The 24464-nt window shown below is 44.3% G+C and overlaps 1 protein-coding gene across 2 annotated transcripts; it reads left to right on the forward strand.

Annotated features, from left to right (window-relative positions):
• Positions 1-1696: 1696 nt before the first annotated feature.
• Positions 1697-23459, forward strand: btr30 (bloodthirsty-related gene family, member 30). 2 transcript variants are annotated; one of them, XM_075454378.1, is made up of 13 exons: positions 1697-2716; positions 6816-6952; positions 7038-7481; positions 8460-8564; positions 14648-14743; positions 14875-15108; positions 15188-15371; positions 15484-15573; positions 15989-16018; positions 18443-18469; positions 19420-19595; positions 22016-22171; positions 22634-23459. In XM_075454378.1, exons 2-13 carry the CDS (start codon positions 6833-6835, stop codon positions 22841-22843), a joined length of 1872 nt encoding a protein of 623 aa, XP_075310493.1. In that variant the 5' UTR covers positions 1697-2716; positions 6816-6832; the 3' UTR covers positions 22844-23459. The 2 variants fall into 2 exon arrangements, with proteins under 2 accessions (XP_075310493.1, XP_075310492.1); XM_075454377.1 differs by having other exon boundaries at positions 6832-6952.
• The last annotated feature ends 1005 nt before the right edge of the window (positions 23460-24464 follow it).

The following is a 24464-nucleotide window of genomic DNA, read 5'->3' on the forward strand; positions in this document are numbered from 1 at the left end:
ACAGTTCAAAGTGCTTTACATAAAATAAAAGCATTGCAGCAGGGAGTGCAAGAAGCATTAAAATACATAAAAGAAAATAAAGAGAAACAAATAAAATCATTTAAATGCATTTAAAAACCAGCAACAGTCCAGATAAGCTCAAAGATAGCGTGCAGATTTCATGCATAGACACATGAGAACAGAAATGTCTTTAACCTGGATTTAAAAATGTCTCCATTTGGTGAAAGTTTAATCTCCACTGGCAGTTTGTTCCACTTGTTTGCAGCATAACAGCTAAATGCTGCTTCTCCATGTTTAGTCTGGACTCTGGACTGGACCAGCTGACCTGAGTCCTTGGATCTCAGAGCTCTGCTGGGTTTATATTCTCTGAACAGATCACAGATGTAAACCATCAGCAGGCTTTTAAAATCTATTCTGTGACTGACTGGAAGCCAGAGTAAAGATTTTAAAACTGGTGTGATGTGTTCAGATCTCTTAGTCCGGGTTAAAACTCCAGCAGCAGCGTTCTGGATGAGCTGCAGATGTTTAATGCTCTTTGTGGGAAGTCCAGTTAAAAGAGCGTTACAGTGATGAAGTCTGCTGGAGATGAATGCATGGATGAGTTTCTCCTGGAAACCTTTAATTCTGTTGATGTTTCTGAGGTGGTAAAAAGCTGCCTTGGTGACAGCTTTGATGTGGCTGCTGAAAGTCAGATCTGAGTCTATCAACACTCCGAGGTTACGAACTTGGTCAGTGATTGTAAGGTCCTGAGTCTCAAGATATTTACCAACGCTGACCTATGATAAATATGATATGATAAAGAACATGGTTCTATGATAAACTAATGAAACCTGAGTTGATTCTTTTTGGTCAGACAATGTTCAACCTAGTCATTATCCTCAGAAAAATATTAAAACGGTCTCTCCTCATGTTCTTTCCGCTGGTGAGTGTCAAATTATGTTTGCTGAACTCTTAGATAAGCTCACTCAGGTACAGTTTGAGAAAGACATTGATAAATGGTACGGTGAATTCTGTGAATATATTTGCAGGGCTAATGATGTCCGTAGAAACCCAGGCTCCACCAGGTCAGGTGGATTTGCTGGGAAACTTAAACCTTACTGGAATGAACGGTTGAAAGAAATGTGGAAGGAAGTGAGGATGCCCGAGAAAATATTTTTAAAGTGTGATAGTAATGACATGAGGAAGCAACAACTAAGGAATGAATTTAAGGTTGAACAACAGAATTTTGACAGAAAATTGAGAGCCTGTAAAAGAAAATATGAGCGGGGCAGGCATTAAAAATAGAGCACTTGCAATCTAATAATCCTCAGTTGTTTTGGAACTAGATAAATAATTTGGGCCCGAAAAGAGTCAAACCCATCCCAATGGAAGTGGTGTTGGAAAATGGATCCTCTTTTTTTTCTGTCGATTGTGTTCTGAAAAAATGGGAAACTGACTTTTGCTACTTATTTTCTGGAAGTAATTGCTCAGCAGAGTGGGATAATTGTTTTCTTGAAAGGTTAGTTGATGGAAAAAATGTTATGGAGACCAGTATGCAGCAAGAGTCTTATTCCTCTAATCAGTACCTAAATATTAGTATTACTCAAGAGCAAGTTAAAAGGGCAATAGACATGCTTAAACTAAGAAAAGCGAGAGGTATTGATAACTTGTCAAATGACCTACTTAAAGTGCCTTGTTTCCTCCCAATTCTGGGTAAACTCTTCTTTGCCTGCTTTGAGTATAGTTTGATTCCCTCTGAGTGGTATAAATCCATCATTAAACCAATCCCAAAATCCCCAAATAATGATCCTAGAGTTCCTTTGAACTATAGAGGTATAAGTCTTCTAAGCTGTGTCTACAAGCTCTACTCCAGTATCCTTAACAGACGCTTATATAGTTATCTGGAAACATTTGATCTTCTGGTAGATGGACAGAATGGTTTTCCAAAGAATAGAGCCTGTATTGATCACATATTTTCTCTGTCTACTATAGTTGATGCTAGAATACAAGAGAGGAAACCTACTTTCACTTTCCAGTTGAGAAGTGGCATCTCGCCTCTGGCGGTTGAAACTGGACGTTTCCATCTTAATCCCAGAGGAGAACAGAAAGTGTCCCGTGTGACTTAAATCAGATGCATTTTGGGTTTTACTCTCCTTTTTACCATGAAGTTAGACTTAAGCTCTTCCTTAAACTGACCTTGGAATGTCAGGATTTGTTTTCTGTGTCCGATGAGTGCAGACTAACATAAAAGTGTTTTATTTAGCCCGATATGTGTTATATATACAACTATAACCAACTGTATGTCTGAGTGGGGCTGTTTACTGAGGACCGTTTATGCTGGATTAGCCATTATGGAGATGTTCTTTTGACTGTTGCTTTTTATTACTTATGGTGTGTCCTGTAAGCCAGTGCGGGCTGGGCACCTTTTTGGTGCCCAAAAATAACAAAAATCTTTTTGATGTGAAACTGAACACAGATTTTTCTGCATATTTTCTGATGATTTTAAATCTTCATCTTCTCACGAAATCATACGGAAGGATTTTATAATCCTGACCAAATCATTCTGATTCTTTGCCACCTGAAAGGAGTCCAACCTGAAGGTAAAAACAGGAACACACACCCCCACCCACAAACTCACCTGACCTGCTTTCTGCACCTGTGGCCCCGCCCCCTGATGACATCACAGACCTGAGTTTCAGGGTGTGTGTCAGAGACGAGCCGAGCGGCGCAGAGGAAGGTAAGAAGCTCCCTGTGGGCCTGAAACTCTGAGAGAAAAGTGGGATTTCAGCTTCTGTTTCATGGGTTACTGATGTGGAAACTGGGTCAGAATCAGCTGCTTTATGGGGCTCAGCTGCAGAGGTGATCAGCTGATCACAGTGTTTGATCAGCTGATCACAGTGTTTGATCAGCTGATCACATTCTGCTTCTGGAACAGTTGGGATGTGTGATCTGTAAAAGTTTTGGGACGGTTCAGCTGGTTAACGATCTCTGACTGGATCCACCTGTGAAGCTGACTGAGAGGGATCCCAGGAAGCCATCATGCTGTGGTGCATTCTGGGTAACTGAGCCGCTTTGTTTACATGTTCTGAGGTTCTTTAAATATTTCTGCCCCTGCGAGTTCAACGAGTTCTTTAATGAGATCACAGCACCAGTGATCATCAGAGGAGCGACGGATAAAAGCCAGAGGAAGGGTTCTGCAGCCGGTTCCTTTAGGAACCGAACAGAACAGAACACGGCCTCCCTCAGAGGAAGGGTTCTGCAGCCGGTTCCTTTAGGAACCGGACCGGACGGAACACGGCCTCCCTCAGAGGAAGGGTTCTGCAGCCGGTTCCTTTAGGAACCGAACAGAACAGAACGCGGCCTCCCTCAGAGGAAGGGTTCTGCGGTCGGTTCCTTTAGGAACCGAACAGAACGGAACGCGGCCTCCCTCAGAGGAAGGGTTCTGCAGCCGGTTCCTTTAAGAACCGAACAGAACAGAACACGGCCTCCCTCAGAGGAAGGGTTCTGCAGCCGGTTCCTTTAAGAACCGAACAGAACAGAACACGGCCTCCCTCAGAGGAAGGGTTCTGCGGTCGGTTCCTTTAAGAACCGGACCGGACGGAACGCGGCCTCCCTCAGAGGAAGGGTTCTGCGGTCGGTTCCTTTAAGAACCGGACCGGACGGAACGCGGCCTCCCTCAGAGGAAGGGTTCTGCGGTCGGTTCCTTTAAGAACCGGACCGGACGGAACGCGGCCTCCCTCAGAGGAAGGGTTCTGCGGTCGGTTCCTTGGAGGCGGTGCAGGTTGGAGCTGCAGAACAGAACAGAACTTGTCAGATTGGACCCACCTGGAGTCGGTTCCTCTGAGTCTGTTTATCATGAACCCGTTTGAACCCTTTAACTTCCACACTGAGGGGGCGGGGCTTATTTCAGCGAGTCAGAGGTGGTGTGTGCGGTTCTCTCCCTGATCCACCAGGTTCCAGCCGGAGGTTAAGCGTACACGTCTTTTTTCCTGTATGTAGAAAACATGGCTGTTATTCCACATAATCTGCCGTCACTAAGAACCCTGGCACAGCAGCCTGATTTCAAACAGGCTTCCAGCAGCTTTTGTTGAAGCATTAAAAACCAGTTTAAGAAGGTGCTGGTTAAGCTCATCACAGCACTTCTGTCAGCTGAAAATCTGCTGGAAAAGGAAACTGGAGGAGTAAAGCTCACCTGCAGAGACCTGCTGCATTACTGCAAAGTGAGTTTACGTTTTATACTCGGTACACTGAGTCTGTAAGAATCACAGCTTTCTGCTCCATCAGGCCGTTTCATCCTGATGCTGCAGCTCCGCGGGGGAAAATAAATTAAAAAAGTATCCAATTGAAGTGTATTTTATTTGTGTTCTTTTCTTTTTTTTTATTGTAGTTCTAAATTGGAAGATTATTGTGATCTTGAAATATTGAAATATTTCTGTCTGACGGATTTCCTGCGAGAGTCCAGCGCTGAGATACTTCATTTGTTGCCAGAAATAAAGACTTCATTCGGCCAGACATACTCCGGCTTGTTCTTGAGCTTCCAATTAAAGAATCGATCTAACATATATATGTCACACGCGCAGAAAGCCGGTATATGCCCGCTAACACGCTGTGCATTTATCGAGACTTTCAACCCCAGGTAGGCCAAGTATGCAGAAATGTAAGAAAATAAAAGTTTCTGAAGAAAATTGGTGCAAAACAACCCTTACAGGAAAAAAGACGTGTACGCTTTCCCGGCCTAAATGGGTTAAAGGGCAGCTTCTGGATACCAGGTGCTGACTCCATGTTACACACTTTCACTCCGTTTCATCCCTTTGTTCTCCATCACATGCCACTAAAGAAAAGGTTCTTCTGAGAGGTGGACTGATCGGGTTTAGCTCTTCAGAGCAGCACGGAACCGTAAGTGACCTTCAAATGACCTTCAAAGGGGTTAGGGGTCAGGGGTTAGGGGTCAGGGGTTAGGGGTCAGGGCCAGTGTTCAGATAAAAGCTGGCAGTACCCACAGGGGATTTGTTTCATTCATAGGGACGAAGTTGTGTTTCAGCTCCTCATGGAGAACAGTCAGAAACAGTTCAGCTGCTTCCGGCCACCATCTGAATGCTTTATTTCCAGTTTCCTGTCCTCTTACTGATTGGTTCTGATCAACAGTGGATGGGAGTGACAGTAGTGGTGACTCTGCTGGTGGTTTAGTGTGTCGGGACGTCTGCAACAAACTCACTCTGAGGTGAAAGGAGTCTGAGCTCAGGATGAAATCAGTTTGATAAATCAGGTGTTTCAGGTCGTTTCCTTCAGATTTCTGTTGGAAGAGTTTCAGGTGTTTGACCTGATCCGATCCGATCCGATCCGATCTGACCTGATCTGATTGTCCCTGTGAGGGAATTCCTTCAAATGTTCTGAGAACCAGCTGAAAGCTTCCAGTCGGGTCTTCTTGCAGCTGGAACATCTCTCTGTGGTGTGATGCTGCCAGATGTTCGTTTCTTTAAAAATAACTGTCACACAAGTTTAAATACGAGGAAATGAACCGTTTCCATGGAAACGTTAGAACTTTCTCACCTTCCATCCTGTCAGGACTTGGGTAAAGTGAGGACGATGTGTATCCGTCCATCTTCCCTCCGGAGGAGGAAGAAGTGTTCGGTTCACTGACCTCTGGCAGGGTCTGCAGAGAGGTTCTGTTCTGCTGTGGATCACCTGATCCAGTTCCCAGAGTGTCTCTGAGCTCCATGAGACCACCGTGATGTGACCCTCCACATCTGAATATGTTTCTGAGAGCCGAACGGCTCCATTAAAGGCTCTGAACTCTAAAGAAAAACTGGATCTGCTGAGTCATGTCGGGCCACCTTCACTCTGCCCGCCGCAGACCGTTTACAGAACCGCGAGTCCAACCAATCACACGAGTGCTGTTTGAACATGAAGGTTTTACCTGACAGGTGTAGGTGTAGAGGCCCCGCTCACCCAGCCCTCAGTGTGTCAGAGGTCACCTGTTCTCACGTGGAATGTGGTCACGTGACTGCAGGAAACTGGTCATTCATAGATTTAGTGCGGCGGCGAGCTTCCAGTCAGTGAGTCAGCGCTTCTCTTCTTCTTTGTTCTGCTTCCAGTTCAGCTCTGACAGGTTTGAGCAAATACCCGGAGGATAAAAAGTGTCCTCCTGTTCAGGTGTGACGGAGGTTAGGGTGGCGTAAAAGAAGAAGAAGAGTTGGCTGCAGGTATCTCAGGGGCGTGGCTATGGGGGGGCTGGGAGGGGGGGGGGGGGCACTGCCCCCCTGAGAAATGCCCTGTCCATCCAAAGAAAACTGGCCAGAAAACTGGTCACGATTTATTATCTCTGTTTGTGTCTTGTATTGATAGAATAAATGCAGGTGGTGATTTAAAAAAAGCATATATCTGTAAAGTTTATAGCTTTACAGATATATGCTTAAAGCTGCAGGGACCAGTTACAGCTGCAGGAACCAGTTACAGCTGCAGGAACCACTTAAAGCTGCAGGAACTAGTTACAGCTGCAGGAACCACTTAAAGCTGCAGGAACCAGTTAGAGCTGCAGGAACCAGTTACAGCTGCAGGAACCACTTAAAGCTGCAGGAACTAGTTACAGCTGCAGGAACCACTTAAAGCTACAGGAACCAGTTAGAGCTGCAGGAACCAGTTAAAGATACAGGAACCAGTTAGAGCTGCAGGAACCAGTTAAAGCTACAGGAACCAGTTAGAGCTGCAGGAACCAGTTAAAGATACAGGAACCAGTTAGAGCTGCAGGAACCAGTTAAAGCTACAGAAACCAGTTAAAGCTACAGGAACCAGTTAGAGCCTGGAGTCAGTCCTTTAATCCTGGAATTATTCTCCAGGATCTTTCTCTTGCAGAATGATGGCGGAGGCGGCGGCTGCATCGGAGCTGCTCTCTGAGCAGGAGCTGACCTGCTCCATCTGCCTGGACCTGTTCACCGACCCGGTTTCTACCCCCTGTGGACACAACTTCTGCCAGGTAACATCCCCCCGCAGCCCACCTGAGGGGGAAGCTGCCCCCCCGCGGCGTGGCGTGTGAATGACCTGCTGTGTCCTGTGTGCAGGCGTGTATCGGCGGTTACTGGGCGTCCAGCCCGGTGTGCACCTGTCCTCTCTGCAAACGCCAGTTCGACGAGCGTCCTCAGCTCAGCATCAACAAAGTCTTCTCGCTCATCGCAGAGACGTACAAACAGACCCGTTACGGCGCTGCGGCGTCGCTCGGTAACGGGATGCCGGACGCTGTGACGGCGGCGGAGGGCCTCCACAGCACCAACCCGTTCCTGACGGCGCCGGTGGTGGCGAAAGCCGCCGAGGACGCGGTGTGGTGCGACGTCTGCACGGGTGTGAAACAGCCCGCCGTCAGCTCCTGCCTCACCTGCACCGCATCCTACTGTGGCGAGCACGTGCAGCCGCACCGCACCACAAGCTTCTACGCCAAACACACGCTGATGGACCCGCAGGAGGCCCTCAGGGGCCGAACCTGCAGCATCCACCACCGCCTGCTGGAGGTGAGACACAGTTACAGGGTTTGGGTTTCATTACAGCTGGACCTCTAACGCTTTCATTACAGCTGGACCTCTAACGCTTTCATAGCTGGACCTCTAACGCTTTCATTACAGCTGGACCTCTAACGCTTTCATTACATCTGGACCTCTAACGCTTTCATTACAGCTGGACCTCTAACGCTTTCATTACAGCTGGACCTCTAACGCTTTCATTACATCTGGACCTCTAACGCTTTCATTACATCTGGACCTCGAACGCTTTCATTACAGCTGGACCTCTAATTCTTTCATTACAGCTGGACCTCTAACGCTTTCATTACAGCTGGACCTCTAACGCTTTCATTACAGCTGGACCTCTAACGCTTTCATTACAGCTGGACCTCTAACGCTTTCATTACAGCTGGACCTCTAACGCTTTCATTACATCTGGACCTCTAACGCTTTCATTACATCTGGACCTCTAACGCTTTCATTACATCTGGACCTCTAACGCTTTCATTACAGCTGGACCTCTAACGCTTTCATTACATCTGGACCTCTAACGCCTTCATTACAGCTGGACCTCTAACGCTTTCATTACAGCTGGACCTCTAACGCCTTCATTACAGCTGGACCTCTAACGCTTTCATTACAGCTGGACCTCTAACGCTTTCATTACATCTGGACCTCTAACGCTTTCAGTACAGCTGGACCTCTAACGCTTTCATTACAGCTGGACCTCTAACGCTTTCATTACTACTGGACCTCTAAGGCTTTCATTACAGCTGGACCTCTAACGCCTTCATTACAGCTGGACCTCTAACGCTTTCATTACATCTGGACCTCTAACGCTTTCATTACAGCTGGACCTCTAATGCCTTCATTACAGCTGGACCTCTAACGCTTTCATTACAGCTGGACCTCTAACGCTTTCATTACAGCTGGACCGCTAACGCTTTCATTACAGCTGGACCTCTAACCTTCCTCCTGATGTTCCTCCAGGTTTTCTGCAGGACGTGCCAGAGCTGCATCTGCGCCATCTGCGTCCTGGGGGAACATCGGACCCACAAAACCGTCTCCATCCAGACCGAGAGACTCGGAAAACAGGTAGAGGCAGAAAACGCTACTTTACCCGTGTGTTTACTCGTGTTTTTACTCGTGTGTTTACTCGTGTTTTTACTCGTGTGTTTACTTGTGTTTTTAGTGTTTTTACTCGTGTGTTTACACGTGTGTTTACTCGTGTTTTTAGTGTTTTTACTCGTGTGTTTACTCATGTTTTTTACTCGTGTGTTTACTCGTGTTTTTACTCGTGTTTTTACTCGTGTGTTTACTCATGTGTTTACACGTGTGTTTACTCGTGTTTTTAGTGTTTTTACTCGTGTGTTTACTCATGTTTTTTACTCGTGTGTTTACTCGTGTGTTTAGTGTTTTTACTCGTGTGTTTACTCATGTTTTTTACTCGTGTTTTTACTCATGTGTTTACTCGTGTGTTTACTCATGTGTTTACTCGTGTGTTTACTCATGTGTTTAGTGTTTTTACTCGTGTGTTTACTCATGTTTTTTACTCGTGTTTACTCGTGTTTTTACTCGTGTTTTTACTCGTGTTTTTAGTGTTTTTACTCGTGTGTTTACTCGTGTGTTTACTCGTGTTTTTAGTGTTTTTACTCGTGTGTTTACTCATGTTTTTTACTCGTGTGTTTACTCGTGTGTTTAGTGTTTTTACTCGTGTGTTTACTCATGTTTTTTACTCGTGTTTTTACTCATGTGTTTACTCATGTGTTTACTCGTGTGTTTACTCATGTGTTTAGTGTTTTTACTCATGTTTTTTACTCGTGTGTTTACTCGTGTTTTTACTCGTGTTTTTACTCGTGTTTTTAGTGTGTTTACTCGTGTGTTTACTCGTGTTTTTAGTGTTTTTACTCGTGTGTTTACTCGTGGTTTTTACTCGTGTGTTTACTCGTGTTTTTACTCGTGTTTTTACTCGTGTTTTTAGTGTTTTTACTCGTGTTTTTAGTGTTTTTACTCATGTTTTTAGTGTTTTTACTCGTGTGTTTACTCGTGTTTTTTACTCGTGTGTTTACTCGTGGTTTTTACTCGTGTGTTTACTCGTGTTTTTACTCGTGTTTTTACTCATGTGTTTAGTGTTTTTACTCGTGTGTTTACTCATGTTTTTTACTCGTGTGTTTACTCGTGTTTTTACTCGTGTGTTTACTCGTGTTTTTACTCGTGTTTTTACTCGTGTGTTTACTTGTGTTTTTAGTGTTTTTACTCGTGTGTTTACTCGTGTGTTTACTCATGTGTTTACACGTGTGTTTACTCGTGTTTTTAGTGTTTTTACTCGTGTGTTTACTCATGTGTTTACTCGTGTGTTTACTCGTGTGTTTACTCGTGTTTTTACTCGGGTTTTTACTCGTGTGTTTACTCATGTGTTTACTCGTGTGTTTACTCGTGTGTTTACTCGTGTTTTTAGTGTTTTTACTCGTGTGTTTACTCATGTTTTTTACTCGTGTGTTTACTCGTGTTTTTACTCGTGTTTTTACTCGTGTGTTTACTTGTGTTTTTAGTGTTTTTACTCGTGTGTTTACTCGTGTGTTTACTCATGTGTTTACACGTGTGTTTACTCGTGTTTTTAGTGTTTTTACTCGTGTGTTTACTCATGTGTTTACTCGTGTGTTTACTCGGGTGTTTACTCGTGTTTTTACTCGGGTTTTTACTCGTGTGTTTACTCATGTGTTTACTCGTGTGTTTACTCATGTGTTTACTCGTGTGTTTACTCATGTGTTTAGTGTTTTTACTCGTGTGTTTACTCATGTTTTTTACTCGTGTGTTTACTCGTGTTTTTACTCGTGTGTTTACTCGTGTTTTTACTCGTGTTTTTACTCGTGTTTTTAGTGTTTTTACTCGTGTGTTTACTCGTGTTTTTACTCGTGTTTTTAGTGTTTTTACTCGTGTGTTTACTCGTGTTTTTACTCGTGTTTTTAGTGTGTTTACTCGTGTGTTTACTCGTGGTTTTTACTCGTGTGTTTACTCGTGTTTTTACTCGTGTTTTTAGTGTTTTTACTCATGTGTTTAGTGTTTTTACTCGTGTGTTTACTCATGTTTTTTACTCGTGTGTTTACTCGTGTTTTTACTCGTGTTTTTACTCGTGTTTTTAGTGTTTTTACTCGTGTTTTTACTTGTGTTTTTTACTCGTGTGTTTACTCGTGTGTTTACTCGTGTGTTTACTCGTGTTTTTACTCGTGTTTTTAGTGTTTTTACTCGTGTGTTTACTCGTGTGTTTACTCGTGTTTTTAGTGTGTTTACTCGTGTGTTTACTCGTGTGTTTAGTGTGTTTACTCGTGTTTTTACTCGTGTTTTTAGTGTGTTTACTCGTGTGTTTACTCGTGTTTTTACTCGTGTTTTTACTCTTGTTTTTAGTGTTTTTACTCGTGTTTTTACTTGTGTTTTTTACTCGTGTGTTTACTCGTGTGTTTACTCGTGTTTTTACTCGTGTTTTTTACTCGTGTTTTTAGTGTTTTTACTCGTGTGTTTACTCGTGTGTTTACTCGTGTTTTTAGTGTGTTTACTCGTGTGTTTACTCGTGTTTTTACTCGTGTTTTTAGTGTGTTTACTCGTGTGTTTACTCGTGTGTTTACTCGTGTTTTTAGTGTGTTTACTCGTGTGTTTACTCGTGTGTTTAGTGTGTTTACTCGTGTTTTTACTCGTGTTTTTAGTGTGTTTACTCGTGTGTTTACTCTTGTTTTTACTCGTGTTTTTACTCTTGTTTTTAGTGTTTTTACTCGTGTTTTTACTTGTGTTTTTTACTCGTGTGTTTACTCGTGTTTTTACTCGTGTTTTTTACTCGTGTTTTTAGTGTTTTTACTCGTGTGTTTACTCGTGTTTTTAGTGTTTTTACTCGTGTTTTTACTTGTGTTTTTTACTCGTGTGTTTACTCGTGTTTTTACTCGTGTTTTTTACTCGTGTTTTTAGTGTTTTTACTCGTGTGTTTACTCGTGTTTTTAGTGTGTTTACTCGTGTGTTTACTCGTGTTTTTACTCGTGTTTTTACTCGTGTTTTTAGTGTTTTTACTCGTGTTTTTACTTGTGTTTTTTACTCGTGTGTTTACTCGTGTTTTTACTCGTGTTTTTTACTCGTGTTTTTAGTGTTTTTACTCGTGTGTTTACTCGTGTTTACTCGTGTGTTTACTCGTGTGTTTACTCGTGTGTTTAGTGTGTTTACTCGTGTTTTTACTCGTGTTTTTACTCGTGTTTTTACTTGTGTTTTTAGTGTTTTTACTCGTGTTTTTTACTCGTGTGTTTACTCGTGTTTTGTGTGTTTACTCGTGTGTTTACTCGTGTGTTTACTCGTGTTTTTTACTCGTGTGTTTACTCGTGTTTTTAGTGTTTTTACTCGTGTGTTTACTCGTGTTTTTAGTGTGTTTACTCGTGTGTTTACTCGTGTTTTTACTCGTGTTTTTACTCGTGTTTTTAGTGTTTTTACTCGTGTTTTTTACTCGTGTGTTTACTCGTGTTTTTAGTGTTTTTACTCGTGTGTTTACTCGTGTGTTTACTCGTGTTTTTACTCGTGTTTTTACTCGTGTGTTTACTCGTGTTTTTACTCGTGTGTTTACTCGTGTTTACTCGTGTTTTTACTCGTGTGTTTACTCGTGTTTTTACTCGGGTTTTTACTCGTGTGTTTACTCATGTGTTTACTCGTGTGTTTACTCATGTGTTTACTCGTGTGTTTACTCATGTGTTTAGTGTTTTTACTCGTGTGTTTACTCATGTTTTTTACTCGTGTGTTTACTCGTGTTTTTACTCGTGTGTTTACTCGTGTTTTTACTCGTGTTTTTAGTGTTTTTACTCGTGTGTTTACTCGTGTTTTTACTCGTGTTTTTAGTGTTTTTACTCATGTGTTTAGTGTTTTTACTCGTGTGTTTACTCATGTTTTTTACTCGTGTGTTTACTCGTGTTTTTACTCGTGTTTTTAGTGTTTTTACTCGTGTGTTTACTCGTGTTTTTACTCGTGTTTTTAGTGTTGTGTTTACTCGTGTTTTTACTCGTGTGTTTACTCGTGTGTTTACACGTGTTTCTTACTCGTGTGTTTACTCGTGTGTTTACTCGTGTTTTTAGTGTTTTTACTCGTGTTTTTTACTCGTGTGTTTACTCGTGTTTTTACTCGTGTTTTTTACTCGTGTGTTTACTCGTGTTTTTACTCGTGTTTTTTACTCGTGTTTTTAGTGTTTTTACTCGTGTGTTTACTCGTGTGTTTACTCGTGTGTTTACTCGTGTTTTTAGTGTGTTTACTCGTGTGTTTACTCGTGTGTTTAGTGTGTTTACTCGTGTTTTTACTCGTGTGTTTAGTGTGTTTACTCGTGTGTTTACTCGTGTTTTTACTCGTGTTTTTACTCGTGTTTTTACTTGTGTTTTTTACTCGTGTGTTTACTCGTGTGTTTACTCGTGTTTTTACTCGTGTTTTTTACTCGTGTTTTTAGTGTTTTTACTCGTGTGTTTACTCGTGTTTTTAGTGTGTTTACTCGTGTGTTTACTCGTGTTTTTACTCGTGTTTTTACTCGTGTTTTTAGTGTTTTTACTCGTGTTTTTACTTGTGTTTTTTACTCGTGTGTTTACTCGTGTGTTTACTCGTGTTTTTAGTGTTTTTACTCGTGTGTTTACTCGTGTTTTTAGTGTGTTTACTCGTGTGTTTACTCGTGTTTTTAGTGTTTTTACTCGTGTTTTTACTTGTGTTTTTTACTCGTGTGTTTACTCGTGTGTTTACTCGTGTTTTTTACTCGTGTTTTTAGTGTTTTTACTCGTGTGTTTACTCGTGTGTTTACTCGTGTTTTTAGTGTGTTTACTCGTGTGTTTACTCGTGTGTTTACTCGTGTTTTTACTCGTGTGTTTACTCGTGTTTTTACTCGTGTTTTTTACTCGTGTTTTTACTCGTGTTTTTAGTGTGTTTACTCGTGTGTTTACTCGTGTTTTTACTCGTGTTTTTACTCGTGTTTTTAGTGTTTTTACTCGTGTTTTTACTTGTGTTTTTTACTCGTGTGTTTACTCGTGTGTTTACTCGTGTTTTTACTCGTGTTTTTTACTCATGTTTTTAGTGTTTTTACTCGTGTGTTTACTCGTGTGTTTACTCGTGTTTTTAGTGTGTTTACTCGTGTGTTTACTCGTGTGTTTAGTGTGTTTACTCGTGTTTTTACTCGTGTTTTTACTCGTGTTTTTACTCGTGTTTTTAGTGTTTTTACTCGTGTTTTTTACTCGTGTGTTTACTCGTGTTTTGTGTGTTTACTCGTGTGTTTACTTGTGTGTTTACTCGTGTTTTTTACTCGTGTGTTTACTCGTGTTTTTAGTGTGTTTACTCGTGTTTTTACTCGTGTTTTTACTCGTGTGTTTACTCGTGTTTTTACTCGTGTTTTTTACTCGTGTGTTTACTCGTGTGTTTACTCGTGTTTTTAGTGTTTTTACTCGTGTGTTTACTCGTGTGTTTACTCGTGTTTTTACTCGTGTGTTTACTTGTGTTTTTTACTCGTGTGTTTACTCGTGTTTTTAGTGTTTTTACTCGTGTGTTTACTCGTGTGTTTACTCGTGTTTTTACTCGTGTTTTTACTCGTGTGTTTACTCGTGTGTTTACTCGTGTTTTTACTCGTGTGTTTACTCGTGTTTTTACTCGTGTGTTTACTCGTGTGTTTACTCGTGTTTTTACTCGTGTGTTTACTCGTGTTTTTACTCGTGTTTTTACTCGTGTGTTTACTCGTGTGTTTACTCGTGTTTACTCGTGTGTTTACTCGTGTGTTTACTCGTGTTTTTACTCGTGTGTTTACTCGTGTGTTTACTCGTGTGTTTACTCGTGTTTTTACTCGTGTGTTTACTCGTGTTTTTACTCGTGTGTTTACTCGTGTTTTTACTGTTTTTACTCGTGTGTTCACGTGTGTTTACTCGTGTGTTTACTCGTGTGTTTACATGTTTTTACTCGTGTTTTTACTGTTTTTACTGTGTTTACTCGTGTGTTTACTCGTGTTTTTACTCGTGTTTTTACTCGTTTTTACTGTGTTTACTCATGTTTTTACTCGTGTTTTACTCGTGTTTTTAGTGTTTTTACTCGTTTTTACTGTTTTTACTGTGTTTACTCATGTGTTTACTCATGTTTTTACTCGTATGTTTACTCGTGTTTTTACTCGTGTTTACTCGTGTTTTTACTCGTTTCAGAAACATGTGGCCAGGACTGAGCAGGACATCATGAACCGCATCAAGGAGAAGGAGATCCATGTGGGCGACCTGAAGAAGAAGCTGCAGGGCGTGCAGGTCTGACAGATCTTTCCATGTTTAAAGCAGATCTCATTCTGATCCCGGCCGGTCTCCAGGCGGTCCGGATCTTGGAGGTTCTCAGGTTTTTCCGGGCCTGAAGTCTGACTCTTTGCTGCCTTCATCCTCAGAACTATGCCGACAGAGAACGGGGCGAAGTGGAACACCTGCTGGACGAAGTGTCTGCCTCGTTGGACAGGATCCGGACTCAGGTGGTCGGCAGCATGGAGAGACAGCTGGATGCTGTGATGTCAAAGGGGGAGGGGCTTGTTAACCGCTTGGAGGCGGACCTTGGTCAGCTGATGGACAGGAGGGCCACGCTGGAGGTCCAGGCCGTCAGCCAGGATCACATCAGCTTCCTGCAGGTGGGAGCCGAACACCTGATCTTTGAGCTCTTTGTTTGAATCGGTGGATAAAGGCTCCTGTTCCTGGTTCTTCTCTCAGAGTTACGAGGAGGCCATGGCTCCTCTGGAGGAGGAGCAGCCGGGCCTGGACGAGGATGCAGAGTTCTCCCTCCACTTCCACCTGGACGAGGTGAAGAGCGGCCTGTCCGAGGTGAAGGAAAAAATGGAGGAGATCCGGATGGGGGAGGTCCGGCCCAGAGTTTCCAGAGGCTCCGGAGGTTCCTGTGAGTCATGAGTTCCCCTCGGACATGTTTCCAGATGTTTGCTCAGAGTTCCCCTCGGACATGTTTCCAGATGTTTGCTCAGAGTTTGACGCCTCCGTGTTGTCTGTTTCAGTTTCATCCGGAGACCTGATGCCGGCGGAGAGCCTGCTGAGTCTGAGAGGAAGCAAGGCCAATCTGAGGAAGAGTCAGTGGTCCCTAAAAGGTGAGGGGGTCCAGAGCAGGCCCGGGTCCGGGTCCGAGTCCAGGTCAGGGTCCAGGTCAGAGTCCAGGTCAAGAGTCCAGGTCAAGAGTCCAGGTCAAGAGTCCAGGTCAAGAGTCCAGGTCAAGAGTCCAGGTCAAGAGTCCAGGTCCAGAGTCCAGGTCCAGAGTCCAACATCAAACCCAATACCAAACTGACACAGATCCTCTTTGAGCCTCTGGGGGCTGAAGACAGAACCGTGTCATCACAGATTAAAGCTCCCGGTCCCAGGACCCAGCCCTGTGGGACTCCCGTCTCACTCTTTAAAGACAGAACATGTTCTTGTTTTAAATGTTGACACTCTGTCCTGAGTCCACTTCCAGGTGTTTCCCTGCTGGATTCTTAAAGTTTCTGACTGTGGTTTCTTGTGTTCCCTCAGATATGAAGAAGATGGGTCGGTCGGTGTCAGGTCGGTAAACATGGCCCCGAGTGAGTCATGGGTCACTTACTGTATTAAATATTACACAAATCCAGAGGTGGGTAGAGCAGCCAAAAACTGTACTCAAGTAAAAGTACTGTTACTTCAGAATAATATGACTCAAGTACTGAGTAACTGTTGAGTAACGTCTGATTTATTTGTTAACACAAGCATTCAATCAGACAGACAAAAATACTAAATAATCATCTTTAGGCAAATTAGAGTTCATCCAATTAATTAATTAATTACAAAATAGCTTAAATTAAAATGATCCAGGTAAATTCAAGAACTTCAATAAAAAATAAGAGAGACTTAGGAAATGTTTAAAACATACATCCATCATCTTCTCCGGGGTCGGGTCGCGGGGCCCCTATAGTTGGAACACACCCTCCGGTCTCCTTTTTTAAAGAGGGGGACCACCACCCCGATCTGCCAGTCCAGAGGCACTGCCCCCGATGTCCACGCGATGCTGCAGAGGCGTGTCAACCAAGACAGCCCCACAACATCCAGAGCCTTGAGGAACTCAGGACGAACCTTATCCACCCCCGGGGCCACCGAGGAGTTTTTTAACCACCTCGGCAACCTCAGCCCCAGAAATGGGAGGCCCCACGTCCGAGCTCCCCAACTCTGCTTCCTCATCGGAAGGCGTGTCGGTAGGATTGAGGAGGCCCTCGAAGTATTCCCCCCACCGACTCACGACGTCCCTTAGTTGAGGTCAGCAGAGCCCCGCCCTCACCATACACGGTGCTGACGGTGCACAGCTTCCCCCCCCCGAGCCGCCGGATAGTGGACCAGAATCTCTTCGAGGCCGTCCGGAAATCATTTGTCCATGGCCTCCCCGAACTCCTCCCAAGCCCGAGCTTTTGCCTCAGCAACCGCCGAGGCCGCGTTCCGCTTGGCCTGTCGGTACCCATCAGCTGCTTCCAGAGTCCCACTGGCCAAAAAGGCCCGATAGGACTCCTTCTTCAGCTTGACGGCCTCCCTCACCACTGGGGTCCACCAGCTGGTTCGGGGATTGCCGCCACAACAGGCACCGACCACCTTACGGCCACAGCTCCGGTCAGCCGCCTCAACAATGGAGGCACGGAACATGTCCCATTCGGGCTCAATGTCCCCCACCTCCCCCGGGACATGGTCCACTAGGGCTCAATGTCCCCCACCTCCCCCGGGACATGGTCCACTAGGGCTCAATGTCCCCCACTTCCCCCGGGACATGGTCCACTAGGGCTCAATGTCCCCCACCTCCCCCGGGACATGGTTGAAGCTCTGCCGAAGGTGGGAGTTGAAACTCCTCCTTACAGGGGATTCCGCCAGCCGTTCCCAGCAGACCCTCACAATACGTTTGGGCCTGCCAGGTCTGACCGGCTTCCTCCCCCACCAGCGGAGCCAACTCACCACCAGGTGGTGATCAGTTGACAGCTCCGCCCCTCTCTTCACCCGAGTGTCCAGGACATACGGCCGCAAGTCCGACGATACAACCACAAAGTGGATCATCGAGCTGCGGCCTAGGGTGTCCTGGTGCCAAGTGCACATATGGACACCCTTATGCCTGAACATGGCGTCCGTTATGGACAGTCCGTGACGAGCACAGAAGTCCAACAACAAAACACCACTCTGATTCAGATCGGGAAGGGGGACCCTCGTCATATCTTTGGGCTGTGCCCGACCGAGCCCCATGGGCACAGACCCGGCCACCAGGCCCCACCCCTGGGCCTGGCCCCATCATCATAGGGGGTTTTTATGATCTATTCTTTGTCTGGGCCCTCATCTAGGATCTGTTTGCCTTGGGTGACCCTAACAGGGGCTTAAAGCCCCGGGCAACATGGCTCCCAGACTCATTGGGGCACGCAACCCCCCCCCCCCCCCCCCCTCCCTCCCTCCCCACCATGGTAGGGTGACAGCTCATGTAACCTGTAACCGGTGGTAGAGCCTTTGGCGGAAGTCTCTCTCTCTGTCAGAATAAAACATTAAAATGAGGCGTACGCGGGGGGATGAAAATAATGAGGCGTAGAATACCAAAGAGGTAAGAAGAAAAGTAACCAGCTCATTGTAGCCTAATGTAGCGGAGTAAGAGGACAGTTTCTGCTGCACACATCTACTCAAGTAAAAGTAAAAAGTATAGTGATTTAAAACTACTCCTAGAAGTATAATGTTTTCAAAAACTTACTCCAGTAAATGTAACTGGTTACTACCCACCTCTGGTTAAATCTGCTTGTTATTCTTGTTTCTGCTGTTATTATTGACCCATTGGTGTATAAAAAGGCTTCAGCAGCTGGTTGGACTGTTGGTCGGTTCAATCAAAGTGATTAAAAATGACCTGAAAACCTTTCTGTGGTTTATGTTTCAGACTAAAAGCAGAAAGATTTTCACCTGTAGATGTGCTCAGTTACTCACCAGCTGTTTGTTCTGTTTCAGGACACAAGAAGGCGCGACTCTACATGGGTGAGTTTGAGCTTCCTTCGGTTGGGTTGTTTATAGGGATGGGAATTGATAAGATTTTTACAATTCCAATTTTATTTTCGATTCTGCTTAACGATTCGGTTCTTTGTCGGTTCCCTTATCGATTCTCATTTGGAGAAAAAGGACAACAAACCGGTCGATCAGCATCAACTTTGTTTAGTTTAGAAGTAACACGAGTCATGAGCTCACAAACCCAACAACGGTGAGGTCCACATTGGTCTATCCTGGCCTGGGTAATTTAACTCTTCCTGCTCTGGTGAAAGGAGAAGCTGGAGGTAGAGGTGAACTGGGGGTAGTACCACCAGCCTCTGGCTCTGAGCCAGTCAGGCTCTGTCTCTCATGATTTCATCTAAATGTAATGCCTGAGAAGGCATTCATTTAACCTTAACCGTTACTAACAGCAGGTTTTACAATCAGGCAAATGCTGCTAACATGATAGGCAGTGTTAGTTAGTTAGTTACCTGCAGTGTTAGCCGAGGACATGCTAACGTTGCTAACGTTGCTGGGTTCAGATTCACCAACATTAATCATTCATTCATAGTTATTGCATGTTGGTAGTATTTCCTCCCTTTGGTGAAATATTCACTTTGCAAGTTGCCCTGTTGTCGTCTTTTTTAGGGATGTGTAACCAAACTTTCGAGCGTTTGTACCGCTTGGGCGCCATGTTTACTGTTGGCTGCTGGCTGCGCTGGACTCGCCACGCAACGTTGCGTGGTGACGTCATTCGCGCCCACTGGAATCGATAAAAGGGAATCGCTTGCAAAGTCGGCAAAACGATTCCAAGGAATTGAAACACTGGGAACCGGTTCTCAACAAGAACCGGTTTTTGATTCCCATCCCTAGTTGTTTATGACGATGGACACGTTGTGACGCCACGGTTGGGTTGTTATGACGATGGAAAGGTTGTGACGCCTTGTTGTTGTTGCTTCCAGAGGACGTGACGCTGAGCCCGGTGACGGCATACCCCTTCCTGATCCTGTCTGAGGACAGGAAGCAGGTGAAGAGGGGCGAGAAGCTGCAGATCTTCAGGAACAGCCCGCACAGGTTCGATGTCTGGTCCTGCGTCCTCGCCAAGGAGGGCTTCAGCTCCGGGCGCCACTACTGGGAGGTCAGCACCAGACCCGGTTATGACCCGGTTCATCAGATTCTCCTTTGATTCAGTTTCTGTGTTTACTTTAATCAAATCAAATCAAATCAAACTTTATTTATAAAGCACTTTTCATACATTAAAAATGTAGCACAAAGTGCTATACATGTTTAAAAGCAGCCCCCATCCCCACCCCACCCTGCCCCACCCCAGCACATACACACATACATAAATACATACATACATACATACATACACATATACATAAATAAAATAAAATAGCTTAGAATCGTGTTTCTGAATACAAAGGAGCCAGGTCAGGAAACACCATCACAGGAGCCCATCTGCGCTGGGTGCTGATGGGCGCCTCCACCCGGGCGCACACCAAGCTAATAGGCCAGCGAGGGGCCCACAGCAGTGGAGCCGCGGACCCCCCACCTGGCCAAGCCGATGCCCACCACGAGTCAGAGACATCCCGCCAGAGTCGATCAGAGTCCCCACCGAGGAAACACTGGGAATATGGAATAAGAACATAAAACTACAAAGGCTAAGAACATTAAATAAATAAATAGATCAAATAAAATAATAACAGGAAATAGCTAAAATGAACTCTGTCGTAAAAAGAATAAAATAATAAAAGGGCTAAAAATATAAATACTAAAATAATTAAATGAATGTATGAATAAGACATTAGCTAAAAGCCAAGTTAAATAGGTGGGTCTTGAGCCTGTTTTTAAAAATATCAACACTCTCTGCGGCCCTCAGGTCCTCCGGCGGGCTGTTCCACAGACGGGGGCCATAGTGCTGAAAAGATGCCTCACCGTAAGTTTGTGTTCGAGCTTTGGGGATTTTTAAAAGGCCAGGGCCGGAGGATCTCAGCGAGGGTTCATATGGTAAAAGCAATTCTGATAGATAAGAAGGTCCAAGACCCCTAAGACATTTATAAACCAATAAAAGAACCTTAAAATCAGTCCTAAAACACACACAATGCAGCGATTTTAAAACCGGTGTAATATGTGCCCGCTTTCTGGTCTGCGTCAGCACACGTGCTGCTGAGTTCTGTAAAAGTTGTAAACCTGAAATGTTTCTTTTTGGAAGAGCAGAAAGCAGAGTGGAAATAAAAGCATGCATTAAGGCTGATTCATACTCGGCACAACCTCGCTTTGACCCATTCTTACTAGCTGGTTGCAAATGGCGCAAACGGTCACGTGACCCAAAATTCCGCCACGCCCCCCGTCGCAAGCTAAAAAATCCTTGCGCGTCGCAAGGGCGCGCACACAACTTTTTTTCTGACTTCGCGCGCGCGCTCAACCGGAAACAGCTGACCAAGAAAAAGAAAAAATGAACACTTCAGAGACCGCGGTGACCGAGAGGGTGCGCCTCTACAAACATCTGTACGACACGTCTATGAAGTTACACTGGGACAACGTTTGACAAAGTTCGTCTTGTTGCAAAGGACGAACATTCCACCTTCTCTTCTGTTTTTGCCGCAGCCGCTTAGCTCTGAGATACATATACAGTTCTACACCCAGAGTAAATTCATTCCGCATCAGATGTGCCAGCCTCTGCTGACGTGACACCACAGGTGGCATTGTGTATGCTTTTCTTCGTCCTGTTCTTCAGCTTGTTTCCTCAACAGTGACGCCCGCTGGTCTGGAGAGAACTGCAAATGTGACGCATTCTCGGCGCAAACTGCGCTTATGAGCTGAAAGAACTGTGAAGGGGCTGGCGCTTTCGATGACGTCATTAATGGTTCTCGAGCCAGAACGGTTGCGCGGTTGCGCCGAGTAAGAATCAGGCTTTAGTGTCTCTGTGTGAGAGAGAGAGGGGCGGACTCTGGCCTGATTGGAAGGATTTAAAGACTGTGGTAAAAGTTTCTCTCTCTGAGCCTTAGCATCCATAATTAAAACCTCCGTCTTGTCCTGGTTGAGCTGTAAGAAGTTTTCTGCCATCCAGGAATTGATGTCTAAAATACATTTAAAAAGGGCATCAATTGTCCCTGTGTCATCAGGAGACATGGATATGTACAGCTGTGTCATCAGGAGACATGGATATGTACAGCTGTGTGTCATCAGGAGACATGGATATGTACAGCTGTGTGTCATCAGGAGACATGGATATGTACAGCTGTGTGTCATCAGGAGACATGGATATGTACAGCTGTGTGTCATCAGGAGACATGGATATGTACAGCTGTGTGTCATCAGGAGACATGGATATGTACAGCTGTGTGTCATCAGGAGACACGGATATGTACAGCTGTGTGTCATCAGGAGACACGGATATGTACAGCTGTGTGTCATCCGCATAGCGGTCTTCCTTTGTTTCTGCCTCATTAATAGAGTTTAAAGTTAGATTTATATCACATTTTATCCAGTTAATTTGCTTAATTTATCTTCATATAAACATTTTATTCTGGTTCCCTGCTCTTTGTCTTGCAGGTGTCGGTGGGCGAGAACAAGGACTGGAAGCTGGGCGTGGTCGGCGCGTCGGCTCAGAGGAAAGGCCTGTTCGACATGAGTCCGCCTAACGGATACTTCGCCATCTGGTGGGGCGGCAGCCAGCTGAGGGCGCTCACCACGCCGCCTCTCACCAAGGTACGCTTCACCTTTTGTACGGAAGCCCACACGCGCCAGAGGAAAAATAACAACTGAGTCAAGACATTAAACTGTAAATGTTCATCTTAACAGATCGTAAGGAATCATTTTAATCTGATTAATCATTCTGTCCATAAAATAATTTAAATTTTATTCTGATAGTTTAAACCTAAGATTTGACAATAGTTTAATAAAACTTCATAACTTTCCAACGTTAGTTTTTACTCACAAGTAATTTTACATAAACATTAAAGATCCGAATTAGAACTACGACTCCCAGCTTTGTTAATAACACTGAGTGCTGGCAGGTTTGTGTGGCAGCTTTACCGTCCTTTGGGTTTATATCACCCGTCATCAATGGGCTTCCGTACCTCGAAGCTTTCTGATAAAAAGGTTTAAGAACATCGATGAAAGCGCCTGCAGGCTGCCGTACCGCTGACCCCATATAACTGTCACCTGCAGGTGAAAGGTCATCATCCCAAGCTGCGACAGGTGGGCGTCTACCTGGACATGGACGAGGGTCAGGTGACCTTCTACAACGTGAAGTCGGGCTCAGAGATCTACAGCTTCAACGGAAACTCTGAGTTCACTGAGAGGATGTTTCCTCTGCTCGGCACCGGAGACAAGGAGGTCCCTCTGGTCCTCATGACCGCACAGCATCACCTGGCCTAAGGGACCAGGACCAGGACCAGGACCAGGACCAAGACCAAGACCAAGACCAAGACCAAGACCAAGACCAAGACCAGAAACAGGACCAGGAGCAGAAACAGGACCAGGACCAGGACCAAGACCAGGAGCAGAAACAGGACCGGAGAAACAAACCAACACAGCTGCAGGATGATAAAATGTTACATAAAGACTCGTACGAAGGAGAAACAAATCCACCGTTTACTGATTTATTAGATAAATCTGCGTATTTAGAGCAAAGTTATTAAAACTGTGAATAAAAAGGGTCATCATGATGTCATCATTTGGCTGTGAGAAGCCGCCTGATGTCGATTTATTTTCTGTAAACTCAAATGATTTTTTATTGATTGCTTCTACTTTCAGGCGGCAACCGTAGCTCAGGTCAGTGCACGTGAAAACGAATACATGTTGTAATGTGGGTTTAAATATGTGAACGATTAAAGATGCTAATCATTCCAGGGTAAAGCTGTGATGTAAAAGCTGACTTATTTAGTCATCCAACATCTAAAAATATCTTTAAATCTAAAATAATTTCTATTAAAATGGACCCCTGGTTCTTCTGTCAAAATTATAATAAAACAAAAACATTAAATTGCTGTGATTTCATTTATATTTTGTGTCAAAGTTCTTCATGTCTTTTTGTTTTCTGTCGGCTCCAACGGGCTTCTGTAGCTCCTAGTGGACATCGGGGGAACTGCAGCTGCTGTAAAAAGTCTCGATTAAAATAAGTAAAGAGTAAAAAGATCATTGTTTTTTTATACTTACAATATACAGGATGATCATAAATAATGATTCTGTTTTACAGGATAAGTTTTAAATCAAGTTTAATTAACAGAATCATTTAAAATTTTTGCTGCGAAGGAATTTAAAATCCGATTTACCATAAACATTTATCGAGCCGTCAATTCATCATATTGATCAGAGTATAAATAATTATCTTATATAATATAGTGATTATAGATTATTATAAAAAGGAAAAAAACATTTTTCTAAAATTTTAAATTCATATGTATGGAATGTCAGGAATACTAAAAAGGTTAATGAATAAAACAAAAGTGGAAATATAAAATCTGGAGAAATCCTTCCCTAAATTTCTATTCATGTAAACTTTTACATTATTAATCAAAAAGTCAAATAAATACAATTTATTATTCTTTGAAATGAATAATTTTCACATATCAATTTCTGTTTATAAATTTACTAAAAAAGGGGCGGTCGGTGGCGTAGTGGGTTAAGCAGCCGCCCCATGTACAGAGGCTACAGTCCTCGATGCAGCGGGCCCATGTACAGAGGCTACAGTCCTCACTGCAGCCGGCCCATGTACAGAGGCTACAGTCCTCACTGCAGCCGCCCCATGTACAGAGGCTACAGTCCTCACTGATGTACAGAGGCTACAGTCCTCACTGCAGCCGGCCCATGTACAGAGGCTACAGTCCTCACTGCAGCCGGCCCATGTACAGAGGCTACAGTCCTCACTGCAGCCGCCCCATGTACAGAGGCTACAGTCCTCACTGCAGCCGCCCATGTACAGAGGCTACAGTCCTCACTGCAGCCGCCCATGTACAGAGGCTACAGTCCTCACTGCAGCCGCCCCATGTACAGAGGC

The sequence above is a fragment of the Odontesthes bonariensis genome, chromosome 21, assembly GCF_027942865.1.
Source record: "Odontesthes bonariensis isolate fOdoBon6 chromosome 21, fOdoBon6.hap1, whole genome shotgun sequence".
NCBI lineage: Eukaryota > Metazoa > Chordata > Actinopteri > Atheriniformes > Atherinopsidae > Odontesthes > Odontesthes bonariensis.

Bases quoted from the DNA above. Each gene is read 5' to 3' on its own strand.
- btr30 (XM_075454378.1), top strand. From the start codon at position 6,833: ATGATGGCGGAGGCGGCGGCTGCATCGGAGCTGCTCTCTGAGCAGGAG. The intron at 7,482-8,459 runs GTGAGACACAGT...ATGTTCCTCCAG, and splicing joins TCCACCACCGCCTGCTGGAG to GTTTTCTGCAGGACGTGCCA. The intron at 14,744-14,874 runs GTCTGACAGATC...CTTCATCCTCAG, and splicing joins AGAAGCTGCAGGGCGTGCAG to AACTATGCCGACAGAGAACG.